A 26915-nucleotide genomic window follows, 5' to 3' on the forward strand; every position below is an offset into this window, starting at 1 on the left:
CCTAACCCTACCCCTCACACCAAATACTGACTGGTTTTCTGACCCCCCCAGACCCCCCCAATAAAGCAAAAATGCACGTTTCAGAGTGGCCTTTTATTGTGGCCATTCTAAGGCACACCTGTGCAATAATCATGCTGTCTAATCAGCATCTTGATATGCCACACCTGTGAGGTGGGATGGATTATCTCGGCAAAGGAGAAGTGCTCACTATCACTAAGGGTATCTTTATCTTGAGTTCTGTGCCAAAGTGCGTTAGCATTTTTCGCTCAGCCGTAATTTAGATACTTCTTATGAGACTTGTGTTTTGTTTTGGTAAAAATTGTTTGTATCGTCAGTTAGCTGAGATTATTTCCGTTAATCTGGTATAACACATTAATAGGTTTTTTAATATTAAGATGCCCTGAGAGTGTTGTGAAAAAAAAGACCCGCCGAAGGGGTCTTTGGGGCTTAACAGGTAGTCCTTGAATAAAATAAGATAATTTTTGCACAAAACGTCCCTAAATCCCCCTTAAACAATTTGTTGATCCAAGTGCAATATTAGTTTTGTTAGATGTAAAGGAATAAATAGATTTGTAATTAGCATTCTGATAGAGACAACATATTAACACTGACATGCAGTCCAGCTGGGAAGTGTACATCCCTAATGTGGACATTAACAAATAACCATTGAACCAGGCTCTTGTGGACTCTTTATATATAATTAAATCCTCTGGTTTTCCGTGCTCTACACATTTTTTACGAGCCAATTTCCCTCCAGCATCACACCTCCTCACTGTTATTATCCTTGACAGCGTTTCCTGAGCTGTGCACGTTCCTACAGCGCTGCACATGCACGTCTGTCTGAAAGTAAATACATGCTTTCATTTATTCAGAGTTTCTGTTTCAGAGGCATGCTGGGGACTTAAGTAATGACATAGCTGTGGTTATCCACATGCATGTTTTCTGTGTTTCCTTATAACATGGCGTTGTGTCTCTCCATACCGCTATCTCTGTCGCACACTTACACACTCACGTCCGTGCAGATTAAAGCTGTGCAGGATGAGGCCGGGCTCAGGGGAGCGGGTTAACTAGCTGTCAGTACACCAAAGATTACATCCACAGGAAGGACTGTATGAATATGGACAGGTCTATCTGCAGGAAATAGCCTGTCAGTGAAGGTGTGTGTGTGTGTGTGTGTGTGTGTGTGTGTGTGTGTGTGTGTGTGTGTGTGTGTGTGTGTGTGTGTGTGTGTGTGTGTGTGTGTGTGTGTGTGTGTGTGTGTGTGTGTGTGTGTGTGTGTGTGTGTGTGTGTGTGTGTGTATTTTTACTTAATATACAATAAGCTGTCTCTTTGCATTAGTGTGACTGTAATAGCTGTTGTGGTGAACTATAAGCACTGCCAATGTGGAAAAAAAAGAAATGATACTGATGATTTGTTAGTTACACCAACATATAGTAAACATCACCACACTCATCTGATGGCTGTCATCAATCAGAGTCTGATTCATGACTATAAATGATGCTTCTCCATTCAACTAAATGAAATGTTTCATATGTCAGTTGAACCTCCACTGTAGTGTAATTAAACCCCAACACTCTGTGATGATACAGCATACTCGTCATACTTGTCATTGAAAGGTGTTATTAGCAGTATGAATGAAAACAGTAAAAAGTGAACAGTCACAATGATCCATTTTGACGTGTCATCGAGCACATTCCCTCTGTCCTGGCATTCCATACTGTGACTGAAACAGGAGCACTCACCATATCGTTCTGCGATAATGCTTTCTGCTTTTGTTCACAACAGCATTAACACACTCGTATTAACGTAATCTCAGCAGACGGAAAGTTCAAATGAGCTGAAGGTCCATTTAAAGAACACTAGTGGCTAGGGATGTAACGATACCAAAAACTCACGGTACGATAATATCGCGATAAAAAAAGTCCACGGTACGATATTTATCGCGATATTGAAAAATAAAGAAAAAAAAAGTGTTTTTTTATTTTTTTATTTATTAAATAATAAATCTGATTTGTACAGCATTTTTGTAGGATAGTAGTATTTTAAAGTGTCAACAATATAATAATCAGAGCCTGCAAAGAATAAATCAAGTTTCACTTTAGTTTTTCAAGTAACTCAACTCTAACTCACTCACTCACTCACTCACTCACTCACTCACTCACTCACTCACTCACTAACTCACTCACTCACTCAGCATCATCAAGGTTATCTTTTAGGAATATGAGCATGTCCACATTTCCAGGTAGAAGCTGGGATGTGTGGGCGTTTACAATATCCCCTGCTGTGGAAAAACTCTCTTGCTTGGTACTGATGTTGCTGGGACAGAGAGATATGCTTTGGCAAAGGGTAACAGCAGTGGGTAAAACTGTGCATTGTCTCTCCACCACTTCAAAAACAATACAGTTGTTGTCAAGAAGGTGAGGCTTATTGACAGGGCGAGATATAAATATACTGTTGGTACATGTCAATGTCTCTAGGTATGTACATGTAGCCCTGTAAATACGATGTCCTTTTGTGTTATCTGTTGTTTTATGTTCATGTTGTAACCTACTTGCTGCCATGTTGGACAGGTCTGCCTTGAAAAAGAGATCGATGATCTCAATGGGACCATCTGGTTAAATAAAGGTTTAAAAAAAAATAAAATTTAAAATCGCGGTAGATTTTGTCAGTCTCACGACGGTATTGAGACATTTATTTACCGCGATATCGCGATATTCGATATATCGTTACATCCCTACTAGTGGCCAGTTCTAGTCATTTAACTACTGGTTAAATATCCATCATTCTCTACAAACATTCCTGTTCCTCTCAGAATGAATTGTAGTGATTTTTACTTTAGCACCATCATCAACTCAACACTTGGTTGGTTTTCCTAATTTGGTTGATGACCAAATACATAAATAAAGACATTCCTATAAACCTCAACAATACTTTGATTTAGCTAACATTAGCAGCTAACGTATACACTGTATGTGTAACATTCATGTTTATAACATGCTATTGTATTGCAATTATTCTTGTGTAATGAAACTGGTCAAATACATGTATTGTGACTTGGGCAATATTCGAAATGTTTCCCACTGTCAACAAATCCAATCAGGATGCTGATCATGGACTAAGTATACAAAAATAAAATATAGACTACTCACCCTTTAATTGTCCTTAACAAACAATACATTTATGTGAGGGTGTATTTATTCATCTAGATTGCTGAAATATGTAAAAGAGACCCTTTACAGTAGAACCATTAGAACATGGTACTACTGTAGGCCCAGACACACCAAGCCAATTTTGTCCGTCGATGGGCATCAGGCCGACGATGAGCGTCGACACGCCCAGGGCCGTATCCAGGATTTCCTAAATACCGAGGTCCAAACATGCTAGGGTGGTTCGGGGGTATACCCCCCCGAGATTTGGGGGATTTTCATGATCTAGTTAGGTGCTTTTTAAGTCATGTGGGGGTCACACATTGGATAATATATTGATTTCAAACCATGTCAGTGGGCTGCAGCATCCATTATTTTTGAAAGTGTAATGCATAAGAATCAGTTGATTGTTACTATTAATGATCTGGACATGCGGAAGAGGCTAAAATGATCACAACACATTGTCAACATTCATTTTCCATGTCTCTCTCCTTTCCATAACCTGCAGCCTCTCTTCCATCTTCTTTAGTCTCTCTGTCTTCTTCCTGTTCATTACTCTCTCTGTCCTCTACTCTTTCTCTTTGTTCAATCTCTCCCTCGTTGTTCACTTGTTGCTCCTCCTCACTTGTCGCTCCTGCCAGTGAATTCAAAGCAATTCAGCTATTTAGTTCATTTCACTTGTTTGTTTGCATTTTTTTTTGTTATTTAAATCTGTTATATTCTCAAAGAGAAGAAAGATGTAAGCAAATTGTGTTTTATACAATTGTATGTTATTATGACATCATAACTGCAATAGATGTATGTTGTTTTAAAAGTATGCCTATTGTCTATATTGTAAATGAAGACTATTGTTATAGATACATAGATAGATAAATAGATGGATGGATAGATAGATGGATAGAAGATAGATGGATAGATGGATAGATGGATGGGGTTATTAAGCCTACATTATTTTGTGTGACTGTACCTGCAGTTCCTCCCTGACTTCCATCACTTTCTCTCTCTCTCTCTCTCTCTCTCTCTGCCTGCCCTGTCTCTTCCTTACCAAAGCTGAGCTTCGACTGACGTAGTCTTTTCATTATATCTGAGTCAGTGTAAAAAGAAAACAATACAATGTTATATCTTCAATGTTTTACTCAAATTGAAATGAAAGAAAAGCATTACAACGTTTGTTAAAAGGTAATCCTTCTGACATTGGATGGATGTAATTAACTGTAGCTCTCTAGCTAGTTTATTCACGCAATTTAAACCAAAGTATAGCATATAGCTGCAATATAAGTTAGTGTGCATGTTGTCGGACGTCCACTGACTAACGTAGAGCGTTCACACAGGATCTGCTGGTCATATGATGTCCTGATGAACAGAAACAGCCCGCTGGACTCAGATCTCTAGATACCTCATCACTCCTCCGCTGCTCCGGTACAAGTCCGGGCTGCGGTGGTTTGTTGATACATGTCGTCTTCTTCTGTTTGCTTTAATCGAGGCTACGTAGTTATGCAGCGCCCCCATCGGCAGTAAATGGAAGTTCTACAAAATTCCCCCGTTTAGTGCAATTATTTCAAAAGTTTTGTTATAGACACAGCTCGGAAAAGATTACCGAGGTCCGGACCTCGGTGACCTCAATGGTGGATACGGCCCTGGACACGCCCTACTCAGATTGGTGTGTCCCGCACCGTTGGGTCTTTTCAGCCATGCCGACGCCTTTGAGGCCGAAAACCCACCGATTCAACATGTCGAATCGGTGGGCAGTCGGCCAAAGGCAGTCGGCAAAAGAAATCACTCTGATTGGCTGTTCAGCTAGCGCATCAGTGCATGAGAAGCGAAACGGAAGTGAGGGACCCAAACAAACTATTAAGAAGGCAAATCTGAGATTCCATTGAACTCCAGCTCTCGACAGGTTCGGGAAAGCCCCGTGAGCTTCTCGCTGTAGAGGGAAAATGGAACGCACACGCTATTTGTTGTTTGTTTATATCACGCAGTCTGTTCTTCTTCTCTCGGTTATCACGCAGTCTGTCTTCCGGTTGTTGCCTCTTTTGAATGACGAATACACACTACCGCCGCCTGCTGGTAAGGAGAGTTATTGCCACTCACGCATGCGCAGTTCGTACGTGCTTCTTGGTCGTCGGCTGAAGTCTTTGCGGTGTGTTCCAGTGCGACTGTTGGCCAAGACGCAGAGACGCAAGGCGACACAACAGTCGGGGGTCCGTCTGTGTAAGTTCTTTGGTGTCAGCTTGGTGTGTCCGGGCCTTTAGAACAACTGACAGGGTCTGTCCAGCAGCAGAGGGGTCCTGCATGGTACTGAGTGTATTCCTGCTATGAAGAGTAAGCCGCTGCACATGTGAGCTGATGAAGGGGCTGCTGGGAGATAAATAATACCTTTTCAGCGACAGTGTGTGAAATGAGCATCCATCTGCTGCGACCCAGACAGGCAGGACTTACTGAACACATTCCACCATCACAGCGGGGGACAGCTGATCCACTTGGCTCTGGTTCTGATCCATTTGACCCCTGCCTGCAGCTGACCCCAATCTGTGAGAGTGGGACGGGGTTAAAGAGCGAGGGGGGAGGGGGGGGGGGGGGGGTGGTGAGATGTTTGGAGCAGTGAGGGAGATGAAGATACAGAATTTAGATAAAGACAGAGAGTGGAGGAGGGGATAGGGGGGACAGCTGAGACCAGGATCAGGTCTGCTGCATGTGTTTGGATTAAGGGAATGAACCAATGCAAGTGGCAAACCTGAGTCCATGTCAACATGATAGACGTGCGTGCAGCCATTAGATAAAGGGCTGCACAATTACTTCAATTTGATCAATATTGCAATATAAACTGCAAAATCCAAAATCCAGTAAGCCCAATATTTGATTAAGGCAAAATATGTAACAACAAGCTCACGTATAATTGGGGGGTTCCTGGGTGAAGGTCAGACGGACTGTTTGTTGAGGCTGTCTGGCTGGGTGGTCTGTAACTGAGTTATCTTTTTTTGGGGGGGGGGGGGTTATGTGGACTATGTATGTCCAGCAGAATGTGCATGCGAGCTCAGAGTCCTGACCTGCGACCTCACAGGAATTCATGTGTGGCACAACTCTCTCTCTGTGATGCATGCTCCTCTCTGCACCCTAATGCACCCACGCAAGTTGAGAGATGAATACTGCCCCCCCCCCCCCCTGACGGGCTGCCATGTCCTGTCAACATGCTGTTTCATGTGTTCATTAACCTGTCTGTGCCGGGCTGGGAATCCACTGTCCCAGCAAAGGGGATTTTCCATGTAGGATATGAAAAGAGAAGAAACAGCAGCATCAGCATAATGTGTTCAAAGCCAAACATGCCCTGTCTTTATATTTAGCCGCACGGGGATCAAGACTGTCAGAAGTGAAATATACATTGTTACAGCAAAGAGACAATAATCGTAGAGAGAATATAAAAAATGGTATTTAGTAAAGTGGCATGCACACATATTAAAAAATGTAAGTCAAATAATAATTAAACATTCCAGGTATAAAAAGGTAGCAGTGAAACAAATTGAAAGCAATGAAGTAGCTGCAGGGTGACGGTAGAAAATACTATAATTACTAGTATATAAGTATATATGTATATATGCACAGCTTAATTGTCTAACTTGTCTGACTGCTGAAGCTTCATGTTGGGTCAGATCAACAGAAGGAATGATTTCTCAGGGTATATGCAGGAATCCTGAAGTCACATGTAAGTCCTTTGAAGACCTTTTTTAAGACCCTTTCCATACATTTTAAGACCTCATGGCCACTTGGAGTTCTAACCGGTTACCTTGGCGACACACTTTACCTCACATTGACTATATACAGTATTGATTGTCCTTCCTCCTTATCTTCCAACCATTTGGATGCAGACTTGCATTTCCCCATAACGATGTTGTTTAACAACCGGCGTAAACGGACCTCCGCGCTATCAAGCAGTGAGCGTGCGATGTCCTGTTCAGATGACGTCACATCCAACGGGATTCCATCAATAAACTACACAGAATCACACTACACACCTACGCAATGATTACATTCAGGCAGACGGTAGAATACAACCTCTTTGGACCATTTATATACTTATTGAAAACAAGCTACAAAATGTAATACCTTGGAAAAATGCCGTTTGATACTTTTTAATAGCCTTCATTTTCGCTACATTTATTTATCAACTTTTAATACTTTTGAAGACCCCACGGAAACCCTGATACAGCACACCAAAACATATTCCAATATTCACATGGGCGCATAATCTACAAGTGTGTTGTCATATATTCAAATAATACATGATATTCTCCAGAACTAGATTTAGCCTCTAAATGCAAATGAGGTTTAAAACAATGGGACCTGAGCTTGCATACTGAACTCTCTTTGTCTGCACACTGAGCGGGGGGGCCTCGTGGTGCTGTACTGCTCTCTAGTGCCGTGTTTTGTTCTTGCATCCACTATGGCTGCTACTTGTGACATGAACAGGCCTACAGAGGGAATCAAGCCTCGGACCGTCTGTTTGTTCCTTCAAGTACAATTCTGCCATGCCATGTATATCATTTATCTTTCTGACTGAGGATTTATTTGTGTCCATGTCGCCATGGATACTGTCACTGTTATGGAATCAAGAGTCATCTCCAGTTATAATAATAATAATAACAATAATAATAGTTTAATAATGGTGATAATAATAATAAAATAATAACATTAATAATAATAACAATTATAATAATTATTATTATTATTATAATTGTTATTATCATTATATTATTATTATTTTTATTATTTTATTAGTAATATAATAACAAAACAGAGATTAAAAAAAACTAAAGTCACATGTTATTCATTCTAAAAAGTTGAGTTTTATATTTCTGATAATGCCTTCAATTACGTGTTTACTGTATTGTTTTATTTCATGTTGGATTCACTGACAATGACTGAAACTCTTTTTCAGCGTTACCTCATTAATATCTTGTTGTTATGAACATTTTCCAGGAAAAAGAACATGAAAAGCACAAAGCCACACTTTTTAGAGCTGATGCTCAAACAATACATTTATTGATTCAGTCATATAGCAAACGTTTTTAAAACATAAATCCCATTCAGACTTTACATACTTACATAATAATAATTCAAAACCAATAACTCATTAATAACATGACTTAATTAACCCTTAGATGCACGAGTGACTGGACCCTACATTCTTCCATAAGTGGGTCAAAAAGGACCCGTATTAGAAAAATATGTGTTTTTATGTCATTTTTGTAATTTTTGTGAAGAAAAATCACTTGTATAATATTTAGTATTATATTTTGATTCACACTAGAAATATTTTATATTGAATTGTTCACTATTTATCATTTTAGACGTTTTTTTTACATTTTGATAAAAAACGTTTTGAACATATCGATGCAAAGATCTGCGCTATTCTGAGACCCTCATAGTATTCCAGTCCCTTTTCAAAACTCATCTCTTCTCCTCTTGTCTACTCATAGCCCCACCCCCCCATCAATCCATGCTGGTTGATCAAGTTTGATAGTCCTATACCCCCCACCCTAACCTTCCCTTATATTGTAAAGCAATTTTGAGTCCTTGAAAAGCCCTATACAAATATAATGTATTATTATTATTATTATTATTATACTGACAGGTATCAGATCTTGCTGTGTAAAATAATGTTCCTAAGAGGTGTCAAGAGGTTTCTCAATTCTTAAATGTCCTCTCCTCAACTCCCCTCCTCGATAGGGTCCTTCTCAGGTCGATTATTTTCATTTCCTCGCTCCTCGGTCCTCGGTCTCACCGGAAGTTGATTTGTCTGCGCCATCTTGAGTAGCGCCATGGCGCTTATTTCTGCCGGAGGATCGAGGAGCGAGGAGCGATAATGGAGGAGCTATAACCGAGGAACCACCAGACCATCCTCCGATGAAATCCACAGATACTCGCCCCGCCCCCTTACTGTGTATCGCTCACTGATTGGACGATGCAGCGCATGCACTGATCTGATGCTTCTTGACATGAGAGCCGTTTCCCAGCGGAGTGAAGAAAATACATGAACCTCACGGGAGTCACTCCTCAGTTTATACCGTGTTTTGTTTCAATTCATGTTTCATTTAGTTACAAATATGTGATATATCTGAACAACAAAGTGGTCAAAACATGTTTTATTCATTTTTTGGAAACATTTTCGTTTATACATTTTAAGAATGGCGTTTATCTTTTTTGAGAACGAGTTCTTATTTTATTTAATGTATTTGGGTCTACAACAGATGATACAAATGTTTGTGTCAGTAAATGTGTACTAACAGAGGCGGGGGTGTTTGTGAAAATAACGGGGACAGAGCTGGCTGCTGTCAGACGATCAGCTGTGCAGCGTCATCACAAACGGACGTCGCTTCACGTGACGCTCCGGAGGAAAGGACGTCCCATTGCTCTTAAAACTAATTTCCCTGCTTCTCGTGGTTTACTTGCGTCTCTCCATGCTTCCCTGGTGGGAGGGACTAGTCGCAGGGAAACGACGCAAGTGAGGGACGCAAGGATTCAATTGAATCGACCTGAGAAGGACGCTTAGTCCCGCCCACAGGAGATGCGAGCGGAGGACTGAGGAGGGGAGCCGAGGAGAGAGGAGGGGAAGCAGCAGGCGGTTAGAGAAATGAGAACTCCTCTCCTCTGAGCGGTCATTTTAAAAGAGACGTCCATTAATGATGACAGGAGGCACAGCAGCCCTCTGTCTGATGGACAGGTGTGTTCATGACCACTTATATATTTACTTTTAATTCATTGACAGTGCGGTATAATGAGACAATAACAGGCTACAGATGCGGACATACACACACACATATTTATATAAATATATACAATTTCACTCAACAAGTATGAGAGCACTCTCATAATAACGTAACACAATCAGAGACTGGATATATCCCCCCCCACCCCTCTCTCTGGTCGCTGAAATAGAATTGAAATTACGGGCCAAAAGTTGTACAAGTATTAAAAGTAAGCAGAGGACACCAAACCCGTCTGTCCGCTGCATCTACGCACTGTACAACACACACCTACACACTGTACCACACACACACCTACACACTGTACCACACACACCTACTGCTCCTAAAGCATCTGAGGTTACCTATACTGTAACCCAGCTTCTATGAGTAAATGGCGCAGCCCTCTAAGGCTATCGCTATTGGGTTATCCCTCTGCGCCCCCGCGCAGCACTGAAACACTTGTAGTCCACGCCCACCCGCTAGGTGGGCCCCACCCTCGGGCCTCCTTCCGGTATAAGTAGGAAGGGGGCCTGGCAATCTGCTCCCATACAATATAACTTTTCTTCAGCCATTCGTAGAGCCAGTGGGGCGCAGCGCTTAGAGGGCTGCACCATTTATTCATAGAAGCTGGGGTTACAGTAGGTAACCTCAGTTATATTTCGTATATGGCTTCGCCCTAAGGCTATCGCTATTGGGTTAAGGGCGAAGCATGATGTGACTGGGTCCGCCCGGCACTAGAAGCACAGACACACCTGCTCAATAACACCCCCCTGCCTGTTGTGCCATGCGTAATGGCGCATCACCATCCCTGGAACATAGCAAAACATGCCTGTCTTCCCGACGAGGTGAAGGCTGGGAACAATACATACCGGCCGCTGTGAGAAAGTAGAGACGAAGGTCCCACCTTGTCCTGCGATCATAGAGGGGGAACAGCAGCTCTCTGCGTGTCAGACAGGTAGGAGAGCGCCCAGCTGGATCCCTGACGTCACTCACTCTGACCAGGCACTCCGTACAAAGTGTGTCAGAGGAAAAAGGAACATCCCTCTCATTAGAGGGGAAAAGGGCCGCTCTCCATGTGCGAGAGGCAGGAGAGAGGCGCACAGCTGGATCCCTGACGTCACTCACTCCGACAGGACACCCAGTACAGGGTGCGTCAGAGAGGAATGGGAGACATCCCTCAAATAAAAATGAACAGGGGGAAGCCCAAAATGCAGCAGTGCAAATATCTTCCACTGACATTCCTCCGTGCAACGCCGTGGAGGAGGAAATTCCTCTGGTGGAGTGTGCCTTGATATTCTCCGGGGGCTCCACCCCAGAGGAGACATATGCCTGTGACACAGCCTCACACAGCCAGTGTAACAGCCGCTGTGCAGACAGAGGCTGCCCGATCGAGCGCTCTCTATAGTGCACAAACAGGCGCTGAGAACGGCGCCAGGCCGCCGTGCGCGCCACATAGCAAGACAGCGCGCGCACAGGACAGAGGAGATGAGACGTGGCTTCTTCCTCCGACCTGTAAGGAGGGGGGAATAAGCCAGCCAGGGTGATCACTCTTGACCTAACAGAGTTGTGATGACCTTAGGCATGAAGCCGGGTTAGGGCATAAAACAGCTGAACTGCCATCTCCTTGGATCCGGAGAGCTGACGGAGCCACAGAGAGAGCAGACAAATCACTCACCCTTTTCTCTGATAGAGACAAAAGTAGTACTACTTTGGCTGAAAACAGTTTAAGGGGAACCTGATCAGGTTCAAATGGGGCTTTGCTTTAGTGCGCGTAACACCAAAGCCAAATCCCACTGAGGCGCCAGTGTGCGTGACACAGGCCTGAGTCTCCATACTCCTCGCATACAACGGCTGCTGCGTTCTGCGAGCCCCTCTGTTGTGGGAATATACATTGCTCTGATGGAGAGCAACGTGTGTGCGCGCCCAGAACAGCAGCCGCCTGGCTGCGTTCAGAAGCTGCGCAGATCGTACTCCTCCCTGGCGATTGAGGTAGGCTGCTTCCATAGCCGTGGCCTGTTGTCTGTGCAAATCAACACATGTTTGATTGTACAGCAACGGGGCAACTCCCCCGTTCTTTTCCGAGATTTAGAAAAATAGCGGGAGTAAACCGCGCAAGACACTGTGGGGGGGAGAGGCTTCTCTGTGATGTGCCGTAATGGTCGTCATGGTGACGAGCCACGCCATCGCCGCTGCCCGTGAGGCAAAAGGGCTGCGAGGGAGTTTCCACACGCTGCATTTCACTCCGTCTCTCATCATGAGGCGCATACACACGCCCAGAGGATGAGAGGTGTGTGTATGCTGTCCACACGAGGCATTATAACGGTGCTCGTGGATTTATTATGACCGTGTGTAGGAGGCATATCTGGGACAGAGGAATGCCGCGAGCTCTGCAGTTTATAAACCAATAGGTTAAAAACAGCAGGCTTCTGCAGCGAATGAACCACCTCTGGAGTGTCCCCCTGTTGGAAGAGACCCAAGGGGATCATCACGTGACCAGCTGACGCCAACGCCGAGCAGCTGCGTCACGGAGAGGGCTGTGTGGGTTGTGACATGCCGGAGGAGAGCTGTCAGTTTCTCCACTCGCTGCCGCGATAGCCGCGCTCTGCTGGCTGAGTTTAATTCCACTCCCAGATAAACATTTGTCTGAGAGGGAAGAGGACAGCTCTTCTTCCAATTTATTATGAAACCCAGGCTTTGACAGATGCGATACGAGATGTACCGTCTGTAAAGCGACTTCCTCCCTGGAGCGAGCCAGCAAATAGCAGGTCTTCCAGAGGAAACCACTCTCTCATCCCTCCTCTGTGTAGGCTCCAGCCTTCTCTACACAAAAATGGGAGGAGCCAGGAAATATCCGAACGGCAGACGATTGTCTGGTCTGATATTCCCTGAAATGAGAAAACGCAAGAATTTCCTGTGTTTCGGGATGATGGGTACGTGGAAGTATGCATCCTTCAGGTGGAAGTGAACCAGTCATCCTGGTGAACACATTCCAGCACCTGTTTGATCGTCAGCATGTGGAATACTAACAGATCGAGGATGTCTCATTGCCCCAGTCTTTTTCGTGATTAGAAAAATAACGGGAGTGAAAACCCCTGATTTTCCTCCCTTTGAGGAACCCTGGAAATATCCTCTTTCAACAGGAGTTCCAGCGGCTCGGATTGGAGCGCAAGACATAGCTTCTGGGAGGACAGGAGTGTTTCCTGTATCCCATTGAACTGTGGGGGGGGGGAGAGGCGAACTGCAGGGTGTACCCTCTGCTGATCAGCCTGCTCATCCATCTGTCCATCAGACACACACGCTGCCACTCCGAGAAACACTGAGAGCGGGCGCACATGCTCGAGATGTGTTGTGGTCGTCATGACGACGAGCCACGCCAGAGCCCTCGCCGCCGCTGCCCGTGAGGCAACCCAAGGTGGGCCTAGAGCGAAAGGGCTGTGAGGAGGCCTCCACACGCTGCATTTCACTCCGACTCTCATCATGAGGCGCGTACACGCTCAGAGGATGAGTGGAGGTGTGTGCAGTGACATCCACATGAGGCGTTACCACGGCGCTCATGGGCTTATTGTGACCATGTGTAGGTGGCGTATCTCGGACAGAGGAATGCCGCGAGGTCTGTGGTTTAATAACCGAAAAGTTATAACCACCAGGCCTCTGCAGCGAACCCTGCTGCCTACTAATCAACAGATTGGAGGCAGCTGGCCCTGATTTTCTTCCTCTTGGGGAACCCTGGAAATAGCCTCTTTCAACAGGAGTTCCCGTAGCTCTGCTTGGAGCGCAAGCCACTGTTCTCGGGATGACAGGCGTGTCTCCTGTATCCCGTTGAACCAGGCCTCTGTAGCTAACCCTGCTGCCTACTAATCAACAGATTGGAGGCAGCTGGCGTAGTTACCGCGCTCTGCAGCTTATTAATCGATGGATTAAAATGCGCAGGCTTTTGTAACGAACCCTGCTGGCTATTAACCGATAGGTCATAGGCAGCTGGTTCACCCAGAGTGGGGGATATGTGAACCAACACATTTGAACTGATGACTCAGACAACATGTTGGGAAATAAGCTTATTTTATTTTCCTCACACTCCCTCCCAAACCGGCTCTGTTTCCTCGGCGGCTCTCGTGGAGCAGACGACGAACGGGAGTACCTCACTCCCTTTTGACCCCCCCTCTCTGCTGGTGGGGGGGCAGAGGCGCGGGACGGTGCCCCTGCCGCCGCCGACGGACGAGTCTGACGCCTCGGCTGCGGTTGCTGTGAGCGTCTCTCTGCCTGTCGCTGTGGCCGAGTTGGCTGCTGCTGCTGCCGCTGGTGCCGCTAAGGCTTCGCCGCAGCCGACGTGTCCGCTGCCGCCTTCATGGACTCGACCATGGCTAGAAACTGGGGTCCGAGCTGATCGGAGCGTCCAGCAAGACCTTCCTGGCTGGCTCTGTAACAGCCGCCTGTTGCAGCCAGAGGTGGCGCTGGATCTGCTCATCCATGCTGCGATCCTCGCCTGGGAGACAGCCACGGCTGCGCACAGCGTGAGTGCCATTCTGGCCGCCTTGCCGATCTCCTCCGCCTCCTCTGGTGCCACGGTGGTGGACCGCTCCACCAGCGTAACCACCGAGTTGGCCAGCAACGCGATGTTGTTTGCCGCTGCAGACGCCTGAAATGCACATTGGTGCGCCCGGTCAGCCTGGCGGGCGACATACTGGTCCTTGGGGGAGGCCAACATAGGGCGCCGTCCGGCGATCAAGTTGGCCTGCCTAACCCCAAAGAACGCCGTCAAGCTCGGCTCCAGAGCAGAGGTGGTTGGAAAACCCTCCTCTGTGAATCCCTCCACCTTAGTGAAGGGAACAAAGGTGGCCACCGGAGCGCTCAGGGTCCTCGGGTTCGCCGCTGCCCCCTCCTGGTACCTCCTTATGGCGGGGAAGCGCGGCCAGATCGGGTCACTCCTGCCCGTCTGAACCCGGGAAAATACTCCGGCCATGTCGTCCAGAGCCACCCTCTCCCGTCCTAGGGGAACGGGGAGACCTTTGCATGCTGCTGCTTTGCCGATTATCTCCGGCAGCTCCAGCATAATGCCACCCAACGCCGGTAGCGCCGTGGCCACGGAGAAGGGGACCGCGTGCTCGGCCGCCACACCCGTACCTCGCTCTGACCCCGTCTCCCCCGTCCAGGGGAGAGGGGGAGGGGAGAGCCGCATGGCGAGCCATGGAGGGAGACAGGGTAGGAGTCGTCCGACTCCTGCCCCGTACTCGGCTCCAGAGACAGGCTGTCGTCCCTGTTCTGGACGGGCCAATCGTCCTCCTCAGCCACAGCAGCTAGAGCGTCCGCTCTTCGCTTCTTGTCGGCTGACGGGAGACGGGCACAATGCGAACAAGCGACCTGCTGGCTGAGAGCCGCGTCCGCGTGCTCTGGCCCCAGGCAGGATTCGCATATCGCGTGTAAGTCATAGCTCATGATGTACCCCGTCTTACATGAGGGACAATCACGGACACAGTTGTTGTTCATGACTTGACTTTTCCTGTGCTTCATTACTGTGCTGGTTGCTGAAGAAAAGAGGGAGCAGATTGCCGGGTCCCCTTCCTACTTATACTGGAAGGAGGCCCGAGGGTGGGGCCCACCTAGCGGGTGGGCGTGGACTACAAGTGTTTTAGTGCTGCGCGGGGGCACAGAGGGATAACCCAATAGTGATAGCCTTAGAGGGCGAAGCCATATACAAAATAGAACATCAGGCTACAGCCGTTGTGTATTTTATTATATGAAGCACTAAATGGTCTTAGAAAAATATTGACTCTTTGTTTGTAGATATCTACTAAACTACAGCAAATAAAGAGTAGGCCTGTTATACTGAGTGATATATATTACACACACTGCTCTGCTTTCTGCACGGACCTCACAGCTGTTCTCACCGTAAACATTGCGTTGCGATGAAAGCAGTTACTAATATAATATCCAAGGGATGCATGCAGAGCTGTCATTGGCTGAGATAAGTCCGGCCGTGCGTCACGCCTCCACCGTTCCCGGAAATGCATCCGCGGAGGAGCCGTGGTGGATGCATCAGTGTGTCCTCGGTTAGAGCTCCTCCAGAGAGCATGCTCGATGCTCGGTCCTCGAAGTGCATTTAGAGAAATGAGATGTCCTTCAAAATGGCATTTCCGGGTCACTACCGGAGGACCGAGGAGTCGAGGAGGGGAAATTTGAGTATTGAGAAACCTCTCATTTAGCTTAGGAACCTTCCTAACGGAGTGAAATGACCCGGAAGTCCCTCAGTGGCAGCCATGATAAGTGCCGTTCCAATTCTCCAAATGAATGGAAAGGAGGTTTCAAACTTCCTTTATAACCTCCTTTAGCTTAGGAACCACTGCCGCAGCATTTGTGTCACACAACAGTCGGCCGTTCACGGAAACAACCGATTATGACCGAGAAATGATATCATGAAAGTTACGGTCACTAAGCATTTTAAAACGTAGGCTATGTGGTAAGTTGCCAAAGTGCTTTGTTTTGAACGTTCATCAGTATTATAATCAAAAAGAGAAATATGAACGTTAGTTTTTACTGAAATGATCAAATAAAGTCAACATTTCACAGTCTTTACTGAGCTGTGTGGGGTTTGTTCAACTTTTAAAAGATGTTTGAATGGTGGTATACACAGTGATAGATGTTAAGGACTAACGTTTATAATAAATACATTTGTATTTATTATAAGATCTTTTCATACAATCATACGTATTGGGATCATTTGTATTAATGTGGACCGGAGGGAGAGGGTGATGAGCATAAGTTTCACTTTCCTTTTTTATTTCAATTCCAACTTTGGTCATGAAGAATATGTTTCTCTGTTGTCCACGTTCATAAAGCATAAAGCAACAGCATCAGAGCACGGTGCAGAGTCTCTAGATGAGTTTACAGTAGTCCCTCGTTCTTTTTAAACATCCATGTTGTAGTCCGCTGTATAGAAAACTGTAGTTTCCATAGTTTCCCCACAGCAGCAGACGTTGGATTCTCTAAAGTACTGCAGTCTCTTCTCCTAAGTCCTTTTGAATTCTCCTATCCACTATCCCTTAACCCCGTGACCTTTCACTCAGAGGTCGAGGAATAGACGATGGATAACAAAATGTAATCACAAAGATACTTCAAGAAAACCACCTCACCTGGTCCAAAAAGACCCACTTATGCATCTAAGGGTTAACAAGTCAGCAAAAGTGGTGACAAAAAATGATATGGTTTCATACAAAAAATGTGTATGCTTAGTAGCATGAAGCTCATGGTGGTAATAGCTATTATGAATGGTAAAGTCTTAGCTTATAGCTAAGGGTATTTGTTATAATAAACTTAAATGATAAGGCACTTTTCAGTTATACAATGCATTCACAGAGAAATAGACACCATGAATACAACAGCTTGAATTCATAAAGAGAATGAAAAAGAAACTAGAAAGCAGAAAGTGAACATGGAGTAAAACACAGTAAAAAAAAATCACATGAAAGTGATTTATTTAAACAGATGGGATTTGCAGCCCTGATCCGAGGATGTCAGAGTGAGGGAGGGGGCATGGGACAATGAAAGGTCATATACAGTTAATACCTTGTGGTGCACTCTGTGTGTGTGTGTGTGTGTGTGTGTGTGTGTGTGTGTGTGTGTGTGTGTGTGTGCGTGCGTGCGTGCGTGCGTGCGTGCGTGCGTGCGTGCGTGCGTGCGTGCGTGCGTGCGTGCGTGCGTGCGTGTAGCTCACTATAGCAGAGCCCTGATTGACTCTCCTGTAGGAGTGTGCTGCGGGTCAGAGACAGCGGGGCAATCTGGAAACTATTATGCTGCTTAGCTGTGATGGATCATGTGGAAGGCATGTCCGCTGCTCTGGCTTTTGTCATCATAAAGCGGACTGTGTGCGTGAGAACTCAGCCAGTCTTTCCATTAAAGTTACTAATCAGGATGATTGCACAAGCTATGGGATGCCTTTGTGCTGCAAGTCCACCTTTCTCAAACAGACAGTCATGTTGAAGTGTCTCTTTCCCTCACTTTAATGACTCACAGTACGAATGTGTCTTTTTTTGTAATGGCAAAGTGCAATTTTGTGATTTATATTCAACAAAAATATATCACAAATGGTCTAATTTTGTCTGCATATATCTTGATTGGTCATTAATATATTTTTTGTAAGATCAATTTGTTATGTGGAAGCAACTATCCTAATAAATATTTTCACAAAGCAGAAATGACATAGAAGTTGGTATCTAGGGTTTAATCATTTGAGAACTTATTCGGTAAATCTGTAGTAGGACAAATGAGTATATTTAATTGCTTATAACATTCTTGTTGTTGCTGTGTTTTTCAGGTCATCGGCACCCCGTCAGAGGAGACCTGGCCTGGTGTTAATTCTCTGCCACACTTCAAACCAGGTAAGACCTTTCATGTCATTAAGTTAGAGACAACATTTTAATGCTTCAATAAAGTAAATCATACTTCAACCTAAACCAAAAGAAAGAACACATACAATAGTGTTGGTCAGAAGGTTACCAGGAAGCATTGGATACAAAGAGGAGTCAGCATAGGAGCTATCATAATTTTTGTATGATATATTTTAGCAACAGAGTATAGCAACACGTCTTATTATAAGTATTATGGTTTGTTTTTTTGTTTTATTTGTAACTAATGTCATTGCATCTTGTGTTTTTTTTATTACTGTATGCTAGTTCAACACAGTCTCACGGCATTTCGTGTTATAGTCACGAAATTAATCTATTGATCCGTGTTCACCAACACGATTTCCCCATTTTTTTCGTGTCACACAGAACGATTTTAAAAGCAATGTAAATAATAACAAATTAGAAGGAAACACAGGTTTAAAAAAATACAGATTTCAGTATTCTGAGGCTCTGAGCCCCATTTATTTTCTTCGCGGACGGCAAAAAAACTCCGACATTATACTATTTAAAATAAAAGGGTTAGGCTTAGGGTAAGATATTGAGTAAGAAAATGTTTTTATGAACCCCACAGCTTAGGGTTAGGGGACTCCAAGACCCGACTGGACAAAAACACGTGGTGCAGGCACGAAACATACTACCATAGAAATAGCCTACATTGCTTTTAAAAAATGCGAAAATGGTGTTGGTGAACACGAATCAATAGATTCAATTAATTTCGTGACTATAAGACAAAATGCCGTGAGACTGGGTTGGCTGGTTTGTTTGTGTACTTATATAAAATCAGGCTCCCTGCTTACACTTTAGCTCAAACAATAGTTATCAATACCAGGCTTCATGCTAACACTTTAGCTCACACAATATTTATCAATACCAGGCTTCATGCTAACACTTTAGCTCACACAATATTTATTAATTCCATGCTTCATGCTAACACTTCAGCTCGAACAATAGTTATTAACACCGGGCCTCATGCTAACGTTGTCAACACCAGGCTTCATGCTAACACTTTAGCTCGAACAATAGTTATTAACACCACGCTCAATGCTAACACTTTAGCTCACACAAAACAAATATTTGAACCGGGCTCAATACTAACACTTTAGCTTACATGATATATTTACACTTTAACATACTCATGTTTGGTATGAAGCCATGGAATTTGCTTTGACTCACAACTTTTGCTCACTTGTTAATTAATAAGTCATGTTATCAATTAGTTATTGGTTCTGAACCAATGGGACAAAAGCCCACTACACATTAATGCAGCAGCAGCAGCAGCAGCAGGGGCAGGGCAGGGCAGGCTGGGGGTGTCATCCATGCCCTCTGGGAGCTCATTAGGGCTTTTTAGAGGGAACATGAAAAGAGGGAGTGTAGATTAGTGCATGCTGATGGAGTGGAAGAGAGGGGACAGCGAGGATGGACATAAAGAGGGTGAGAGTGATGGTGCGGGCAATGGGATGCAGCCTCCCATCTCCAGTGGCCAATTAGGGACCAACTAGGGGGCTCATGGTCTCGAACACACACACACACAACACAACGTGTAATCTCTCATCCTGTGGCCATGGCGACGGTTGTTTCTTGTTTGCACTCAAACACAGTGTTGAACAGCTGTGCAGCTGTCTGACAACACACACAAACACACATGCTAACATAGTCAGTGATCACTGTTCGATCAAATTGGGCGAAATAATTATCACCACACATTATAGGATTATGATCTGCTGGTAATAAATACAGATTTGCTTTAACTGTTTGATTGTTCTGTATATTCTAATCTCCTCTGAAGGTTACATCATGGTAGGGTTATCAAAAGTTCATCCTTAATATAGATTTATATTTTGTAATCAAAGCAAAATACATATTTACATATACATATATTTCTTTGTTATATGAATTGCAAGCTGTGTAGGGCAAAGTATTATTTTTTGTTAGCATTGTGTCAAAAGTCTATCCAACAAAGGTCCAAAAGGGTGACTTTACGGTCCAAACTAAATAATGCATGGTACAGGCTGATACAAAAGTATGATACTAATCTGGTAACCTGTAAAATCAACGTCCTTTAAAATATATTTTGTATTTTCCATAATCTGAATATTTATTGTCCAAAAATAAATCCATAGGTATTTTTCAAATGTAATAAAGTCCAGCAGATGGCAATGTTGCGTTAGTTTGGAAATCATTTCCAGTTTTCACTGAGAGCCTCACTGGTATCTTCCCTCTGATCTACAGTGACTGGCTATCATTCATCACATATTCACTGTTATTTTCCAAACTAGCTTAACATCTCTTAGTAGCTTGATCTCAGAATGGAAGTATATTTTTACATTTTTGTGGACATGAAAAGGTTCCACAGACACTTGCTATCACATGTTGTTCTGGTTCTCTACTCTGCTCTACCTACAATCTAATGACTACGTATGTATAAGGCCAGGCTTTAACATGCCATTCCAAGTCAAACCAAATATATTATAATCATAAGCAGTCACTTCCCTTAGTGTTCATCAAGTATCATGGTGTTCAATTGTGACTGAACAGATGGAGTGGCCTCCCACAGCAATCCAGTGGCAAACAGCCATGATTCCTACCGTCTTATCTAAACAAAAGCTCTATTTCGGAAGATAAATTGTGTAAATGAAGTATACCCAGCTCACAGAAGTCATCACAAGCAATGTGCATGTATCATATCATATTGAAAACATTCACCAAGTTACATTTAAATGTCTTTAATACATTCAAAAGGAAAGTAAGATTTAAATGTAGTTGTAACCTGTTCCAGTCGTAAGGGGAAATATGACTTATATTACTAGTATCCCAGGCATTTTCATATGGACATTATGGACAGATGAATGTAGTCTGTACTGTACATTTAGTTTTGCCACCATTTAAAAGGACTTTTATATAAAACTGTACAAATGCTCTATATATTTTGCTACCACTACATGTTGTCTTTGCATGTCATTTAGGAATATAAATAATATTAAAACTTGATAATTCAAGGAAATATGAATGAAAAATATTCTATTTCTGTTTTTGAAAAGAAATCGATATTCAGCATGTAAGTGTATCATTATTATCAGTGTATAAAGCATACAGTTGAGGTGCTTAAGTGTATCGTTTTAAAGACTATTTTCTGGGCCAGTTTAGCCATTATTAGACAGATTAGAAAGAGGGAGATAGTGGGGATGACACGCGTGAGGCACCGCGGGCAGGATTTGAACCGGTGTTCTCCACAGCAGGGAGTGATCATGTATGCTGATAGATTAAACAACATTCTGTTAAACCCTGCTAAAACAGCAACACTTTTACCATCACTGTACAAGAATAACAGATTAGCTCTACAAATATTCAGATTAAGATGGTATGTCAAATATATCTGAATAAACAATTATATCGTTTTTGGTTTATCTTACTAGTCAAATATAATATTCCAAATAAAAATGATCGGAACAATGCCTGTGATGTTCCTCTCCCCTCAGGAGGCTGAGGCCGGGTCAGGCTGCAGCTCACACAGTCGGCTGGTTGGCCTGTAGGAGCATTCCTGAAATGAGAGAAGCCACACCTTCTTTTTTCACACTTCAAAGAAACACTAATTGTATTAAGACTTTGTTTAGGTATTGCTTGGGTAATAAAGTCATTGATGATTAAACCATCGCTTTGGACTTAAGGGGAATAATTATTAAAACAATCAATAAATACCTTACTATACAAATTCCCCCATTGTTTCAAAATGTATACTGCTAACTACGAAAGCATATTCCAAAAGGATTTAGACATATGGGCAGCACGTCATTTGTCTCTGTCAAGTTGGATCAAGACTGTACGCAGTCCATTTCAAATGTAACCTTTCGACCCTAAGTGTACATTTGACAGATTAGACAGGCCAAGAATCAGGCTGTAAAAAATGCAGTCGCTCAAACTCACAAATGTAAGATATTATCTCTGGGCTGCGCCGTTAAAACCTTTAACATCATGGATCCAGCACCTCTCATCTACATGCTGGCCTAACAACGAAAAACGTGTGGGACGCCAACAGACTTCTCCTTGAAACCAAATGTTTCTGTTGTCCCATAGTCCAACTTCAAAATGAGTAATGTGGACACAGTCAGTTATTGACCTGTCTCACTACAAACATTTGAATATGGCACAGCAAGAAACACACACGTGTTATGAATCACTTTGATTATGGCTACATTCCTTTGAAGTGAATGTGCTCACTGGCTCTGCCTTCTCTGACATTTACACTGAACAGCACATTGTTCAAGCTATAAGATACACCTGCAACTGTCCTGCTTTGCTGTAAATGAAAAGCATGGGAGGATTAGCATGCTATTCTTTCAAAGTGGTTTTGAGTGATTATAAAAACATTGCAGGTATGTTATATAGTATGAATGTTTACAATCAACCAATAAAACCTCTAATTGGCAGATGTTACAATGGGGTTTGGCTTGATATACCACAGTATTTAGGAGGTCTAACTTAAATGTGATGCCAAGTTAAGGACTAAATGTTGGTTTGTTGTCTTTTCATTACAGATCGCTTTACAGTGTACAGCCCCAAGAAGCTCAGACAAGCCTGGAATAAGTAAGTGAACAAACTTGTGTGTGTTACTTTGTACTGTATACCTAAAGTGTTGTGTCATAGGGTGTTGAAGCTGACACTCTGTCCCTAGTTGCTTTCTTTAGAGGCACACTCCCCTGGGTTTTGAACACAATGATAGTGCAGCTCACACACTCACATGTTCTTCCTCTGCCTCCACCCTTCCTGCAGCATGCGTGTGTGTGTTTCTGCTCAGGCTCATATGGCAGAAAAAGGTCATGGTGGCACAGTCCAGGCTCCCCCAGATGTGTGCCACTGTTTGCCCGAGGCCAACATCTGGAGGGGAGACCACAGAGGGCAGAGGGGGGGTGTACAGCAGCACCAGGAAAGAGATGTATGTAAAGCTCCAGCTGTCTGATCAGCTGTGTCACAAAGTCTAGCTGCTGCACGGGGATCCATGAGACTAGTGCTACCTCTGTTCCTCCTTCAATTCATCTGTGTCCTTATTCCCATCTGCACAGAAAGGACTACAGACACCTTACTGACACAACTCTCATATAAAACGACTACAAAGGAAAATCTACCTAAATCTAAATACATAAGTTTGCCAGCAGTTCCTCAGATACATGCCTTTTGGAATTATTGTAACATTTAAAAAACTTAAAGATATTCAAAATTGGCTGCCAAAAAAATGTAAAATGGATTTTCCCCAGCAATCTGCCTGGACAAAGAATTCAAAAAAAGAAAGTCAGTGGAAAGTTTGTTTCTTTGTTTTGCAAGGATGAGTGGGGGTGCAGTATTATTTGATGACAACCATTTTTCATCAACTTTGTTATTCTTTAATTCAAGTATTTATCTTTTTTCTCATACACATTTTTTTATTTTGTTAATACTTCATATTTGAGTTTTTTGGAGCAATTTAATGTTTGGTGTCATGTAGACATTTTGATTGTAATGTTATTAAACACCATTCAATACAAATCAAATGATATATAAAAGAAGATGGAACATGAAGACGTTGCTAACAGTTTGTAAGGTTAGGCCATTTAGCCAGGTGGACACATTGTAATCCTATTTCCTCCAGCTTCACATGCATTGTTCTTCTATGTAGTTTTGCTGTATGAAGTTGTTAAATAAATAGTCATGTCATGTTGATTTTGAAGTTGAAGTATCTCTGCTGTCATATAACAACTTTGTAACTCCAGTTTGAAACATTTGGGAAAGCCAGCTCAAGTTTGGAGTTGATTATAGTGGAGATAAGGAATGTAAAGAAGTCTATGGACCACATGTGATGACCAATGTAAAATGGAGTGGGTTGAGGTGGGTTTCCCCTCCCAGTGTCCTGGCCCTGCTAACAGTCCAGGAGGAAATACAAAGAGGCCAGGAATGATGAATGTGATATGAACTCAAACTCTCCCTCTGCTGCTCTCCTGTTTCTGCTTTCGTTTCCTTCCTGCAGCTGAAGACATGTGAGAGACTGATGTAAAGGGTTCAGGGTTTATATCGCTTTGTGCGCTTCTGCACTGTAATATAGTAATACAACTGTCTTGTAAAATCCCATATTGTGCCTATTTCTCAGGTTCATGTATGTGTATATGAATACTACTTGATTACTTACAGATACTTAATCTTTAAATGGACGCTAAATAGACTGCATTTATATACCGCTTTGCTTTACTTTTCACACACATTCATATAGAGGCAGAGGCTGCCTTACAAAGTGCACCTGCTCAGGAAACTATCATTCAGAAAGTCATCTTTTATAGCCATTTGAAGCTAATTGGAAGAAAGTACCTTCATCAATAACACCTCCACATGTTGGCGCATTTCCACTACAGCGCGGTTTAAGCGTGCCGTGCCGTCCCAGCCCGTTTTTGGTTGCGTTTCCACTAGGCGTAGTAGTAGGCTACCGGCTAGCGGGTACTATTTCATAGTTTTTCTGGCCCCATCAAATCGAAGTTCTTTCCGGGCCAACAACCGGGCTGAGTATGCTAAACTAGAGAGAGAATCGCTGGCAAGGGGGCTACAACTACAACAAGATGAACATATTTGACCGTGATTTAATTGTAATACACGTTTCAAAATGATGCCGAAGTAACAACATACTGATACCGGTTAGTAAAAACCATGAATAAATGCTTTGACAAGTCTGCAGACAGATGGCAGGCGAAATGCGTGTTTTCTGAATGGAGCTTGGCTAAGCTAACGTTATATATGCTCCGACCGTCCACACTCACAACAACGGCCTATACAGACATAAATAAACCAGCGACTGTATTCGCCATGACACAGACAGTCTGTGGTTTGTACTTGTTTAACTTTTGTCCAGTTTCTGAACAGATATGAGGAGCTGTGAGCTCTGAGGGCTGAGATTATCAGTCTTATAGGAGGATTTAAAACTGGTTGCATGTGTGCTTCAGCTTCAGCATACAGTATCAATATGTATTTATATATATCTTTGACTAGATATTAGTTGTTGAAAGTTCATATTTATAGCAATCCTGAAAGTGCTATACTATTTGATATCACATTTATGAAGAGAGAGTGATGGCATACCTGAAAGTATTTCCAATTGAAGAACTACCACGTCTTTAGCCACAGCTGCCCCCCTTTACATGCTGTAATGTTCATAAAACACATTCATATCTAATACTGCCCATATGAATGCAAACTGTATATATGAACATTTGAATCAGTAAGGTATAATCACTATGACCGGATGCCAGACATTGATCAGAGGGTCCTTAGCAGCGATCTGCTATCGAAAACGGCACATCTCTAGAATCTCCAATAGACCCACTTTGTTGAACCCATCTCTGAGACTGAGAGCACTAATGTTTCCAGTGTGACCCTACAGCTGCATGCTCAGGCCTGTTGGACTCAAGATGCCCTCACAACAACCTCATCATCAAATATGTCAGATTTAAGATGATGTCTTCAGACAAAATACACACAGCTTTCTTCCTAAAACTTCTCCTGCTGTCTGATCAAACGAAGAGACCACTTTCTGCAGTGGGGGCGTGGGGCGCACTGCAAGGCAGGTGGTATCCTCTATCTCTTCTCTCAAAAGGCCTTGGTGTAGTTTTCTGATAGAATACCTTTAAAAGCATGACCATGCACCAGTGAGGAAGGAATGCTCCTCTCTGCTGTGAATGTGCCATCACCTGCAGCTGTTTGATATTTCAGGAGATATGATCCATCTCACTGTAGATGTGCACTTATTCAGAGGGCCGGCTGACAGCCATAACACAAAGGAATGTGCACCTAGTGTACATCAACACTGTTCAAAGGCCAGCATGCTCACATCCAGGTGATTTCACACCTACATCCACCCTTTGTGTTGGCACCTGCAGAGAAACCGCACAGCTAAGCACGGCCAGCTAAACTTTCAGAGAGCACTTGAAGCAGATGAAATCTAATAGGCATTTTTCCTTTTCATTTCTGGGCACATTCATACTCGCCAGAAGATGAGCCCTTCGATTTGAGTCCTTCGATGCAGGCATTTCCTCTAAAACAGTTCTCAGTAAATAGTTCTCACAATGTTTTTATAATGCGTTCTAACAACATTAGCCCTGCAAAATATGAAGACAGATTTTCAAAGTGTGAACATTACCTCTCTGGAGATGTTCAGTGCAGCAGGGCTGTTGCACAAGTCGGAGCCCGTTGCTGTGCATGCTGGGAATTTACAGACAGAGCTGATGCTCATCAGTCATTAAGAAGTTCAGTGTGTGTTGCAGCTACCAAGCAAATGGAGCTGCAACACTCCATGTGTGTGTTGCACAAAGCATAACTGAAGCTCAGTGTGGACTTTAGGGACAGTTAGCAGAAACAAGTCCTCAGAACTTAGCCGATGGATCCCGTACCTTTGCAATAGATGTAAATCAGAAAAATCCAACCTGAGCATAGAAGCAGCAACGGTGCGTATGGGTTTTAAGGTTTGCAATGAACCTCAATGCTCTGTGGAGACGGCATCCCGAGATCTTAGGCATGTAGAAGATGCATTCAAAAAACCCACATCACCATAATCCAGCCCCAGCATAAACCTTGCACCAATGAGAAGCTCTCATTTCTCTTCAGAACTGTTGAATAG

General features: G+C 43.6%; 1 protein-coding gene across 2 annotated transcripts in view; it reads left to right on the forward strand.

Annotated features, from left to right (window-relative positions):
- Nucleotides 1-26915, forward strand: part of cdk14 (cyclin-dependent kinase 14) — a 241305-nt gene that overhangs the window by 161852 nt on the left and 52538 nt on the right. For both annotated transcript variants that reach the window (XM_034217206.1, XM_034217207.1), the window contains 2 exons: nt 18199-18262; nt 22822-22870. In XM_034217206.1, coding sequence (XP_034073097.1) covers nt 18199-18262; nt 22822-22870 — 113 coding nt within the window. The remainder of the gene's footprint in view (nt 1-18198; nt 18263-22821; nt 22871-26915) is intronic.

This window comes from Gymnodraco acuticeps, unplaced genomic scaffold (assembly GCF_902827175.1).
Source record: "Gymnodraco acuticeps unplaced genomic scaffold, fGymAcu1.1, whole genome shotgun sequence".
Taxonomy (NCBI): domain Eukaryota; kingdom Metazoa; phylum Chordata; class Actinopteri; order Perciformes; family Bathydraconidae; genus Gymnodraco; species Gymnodraco acuticeps.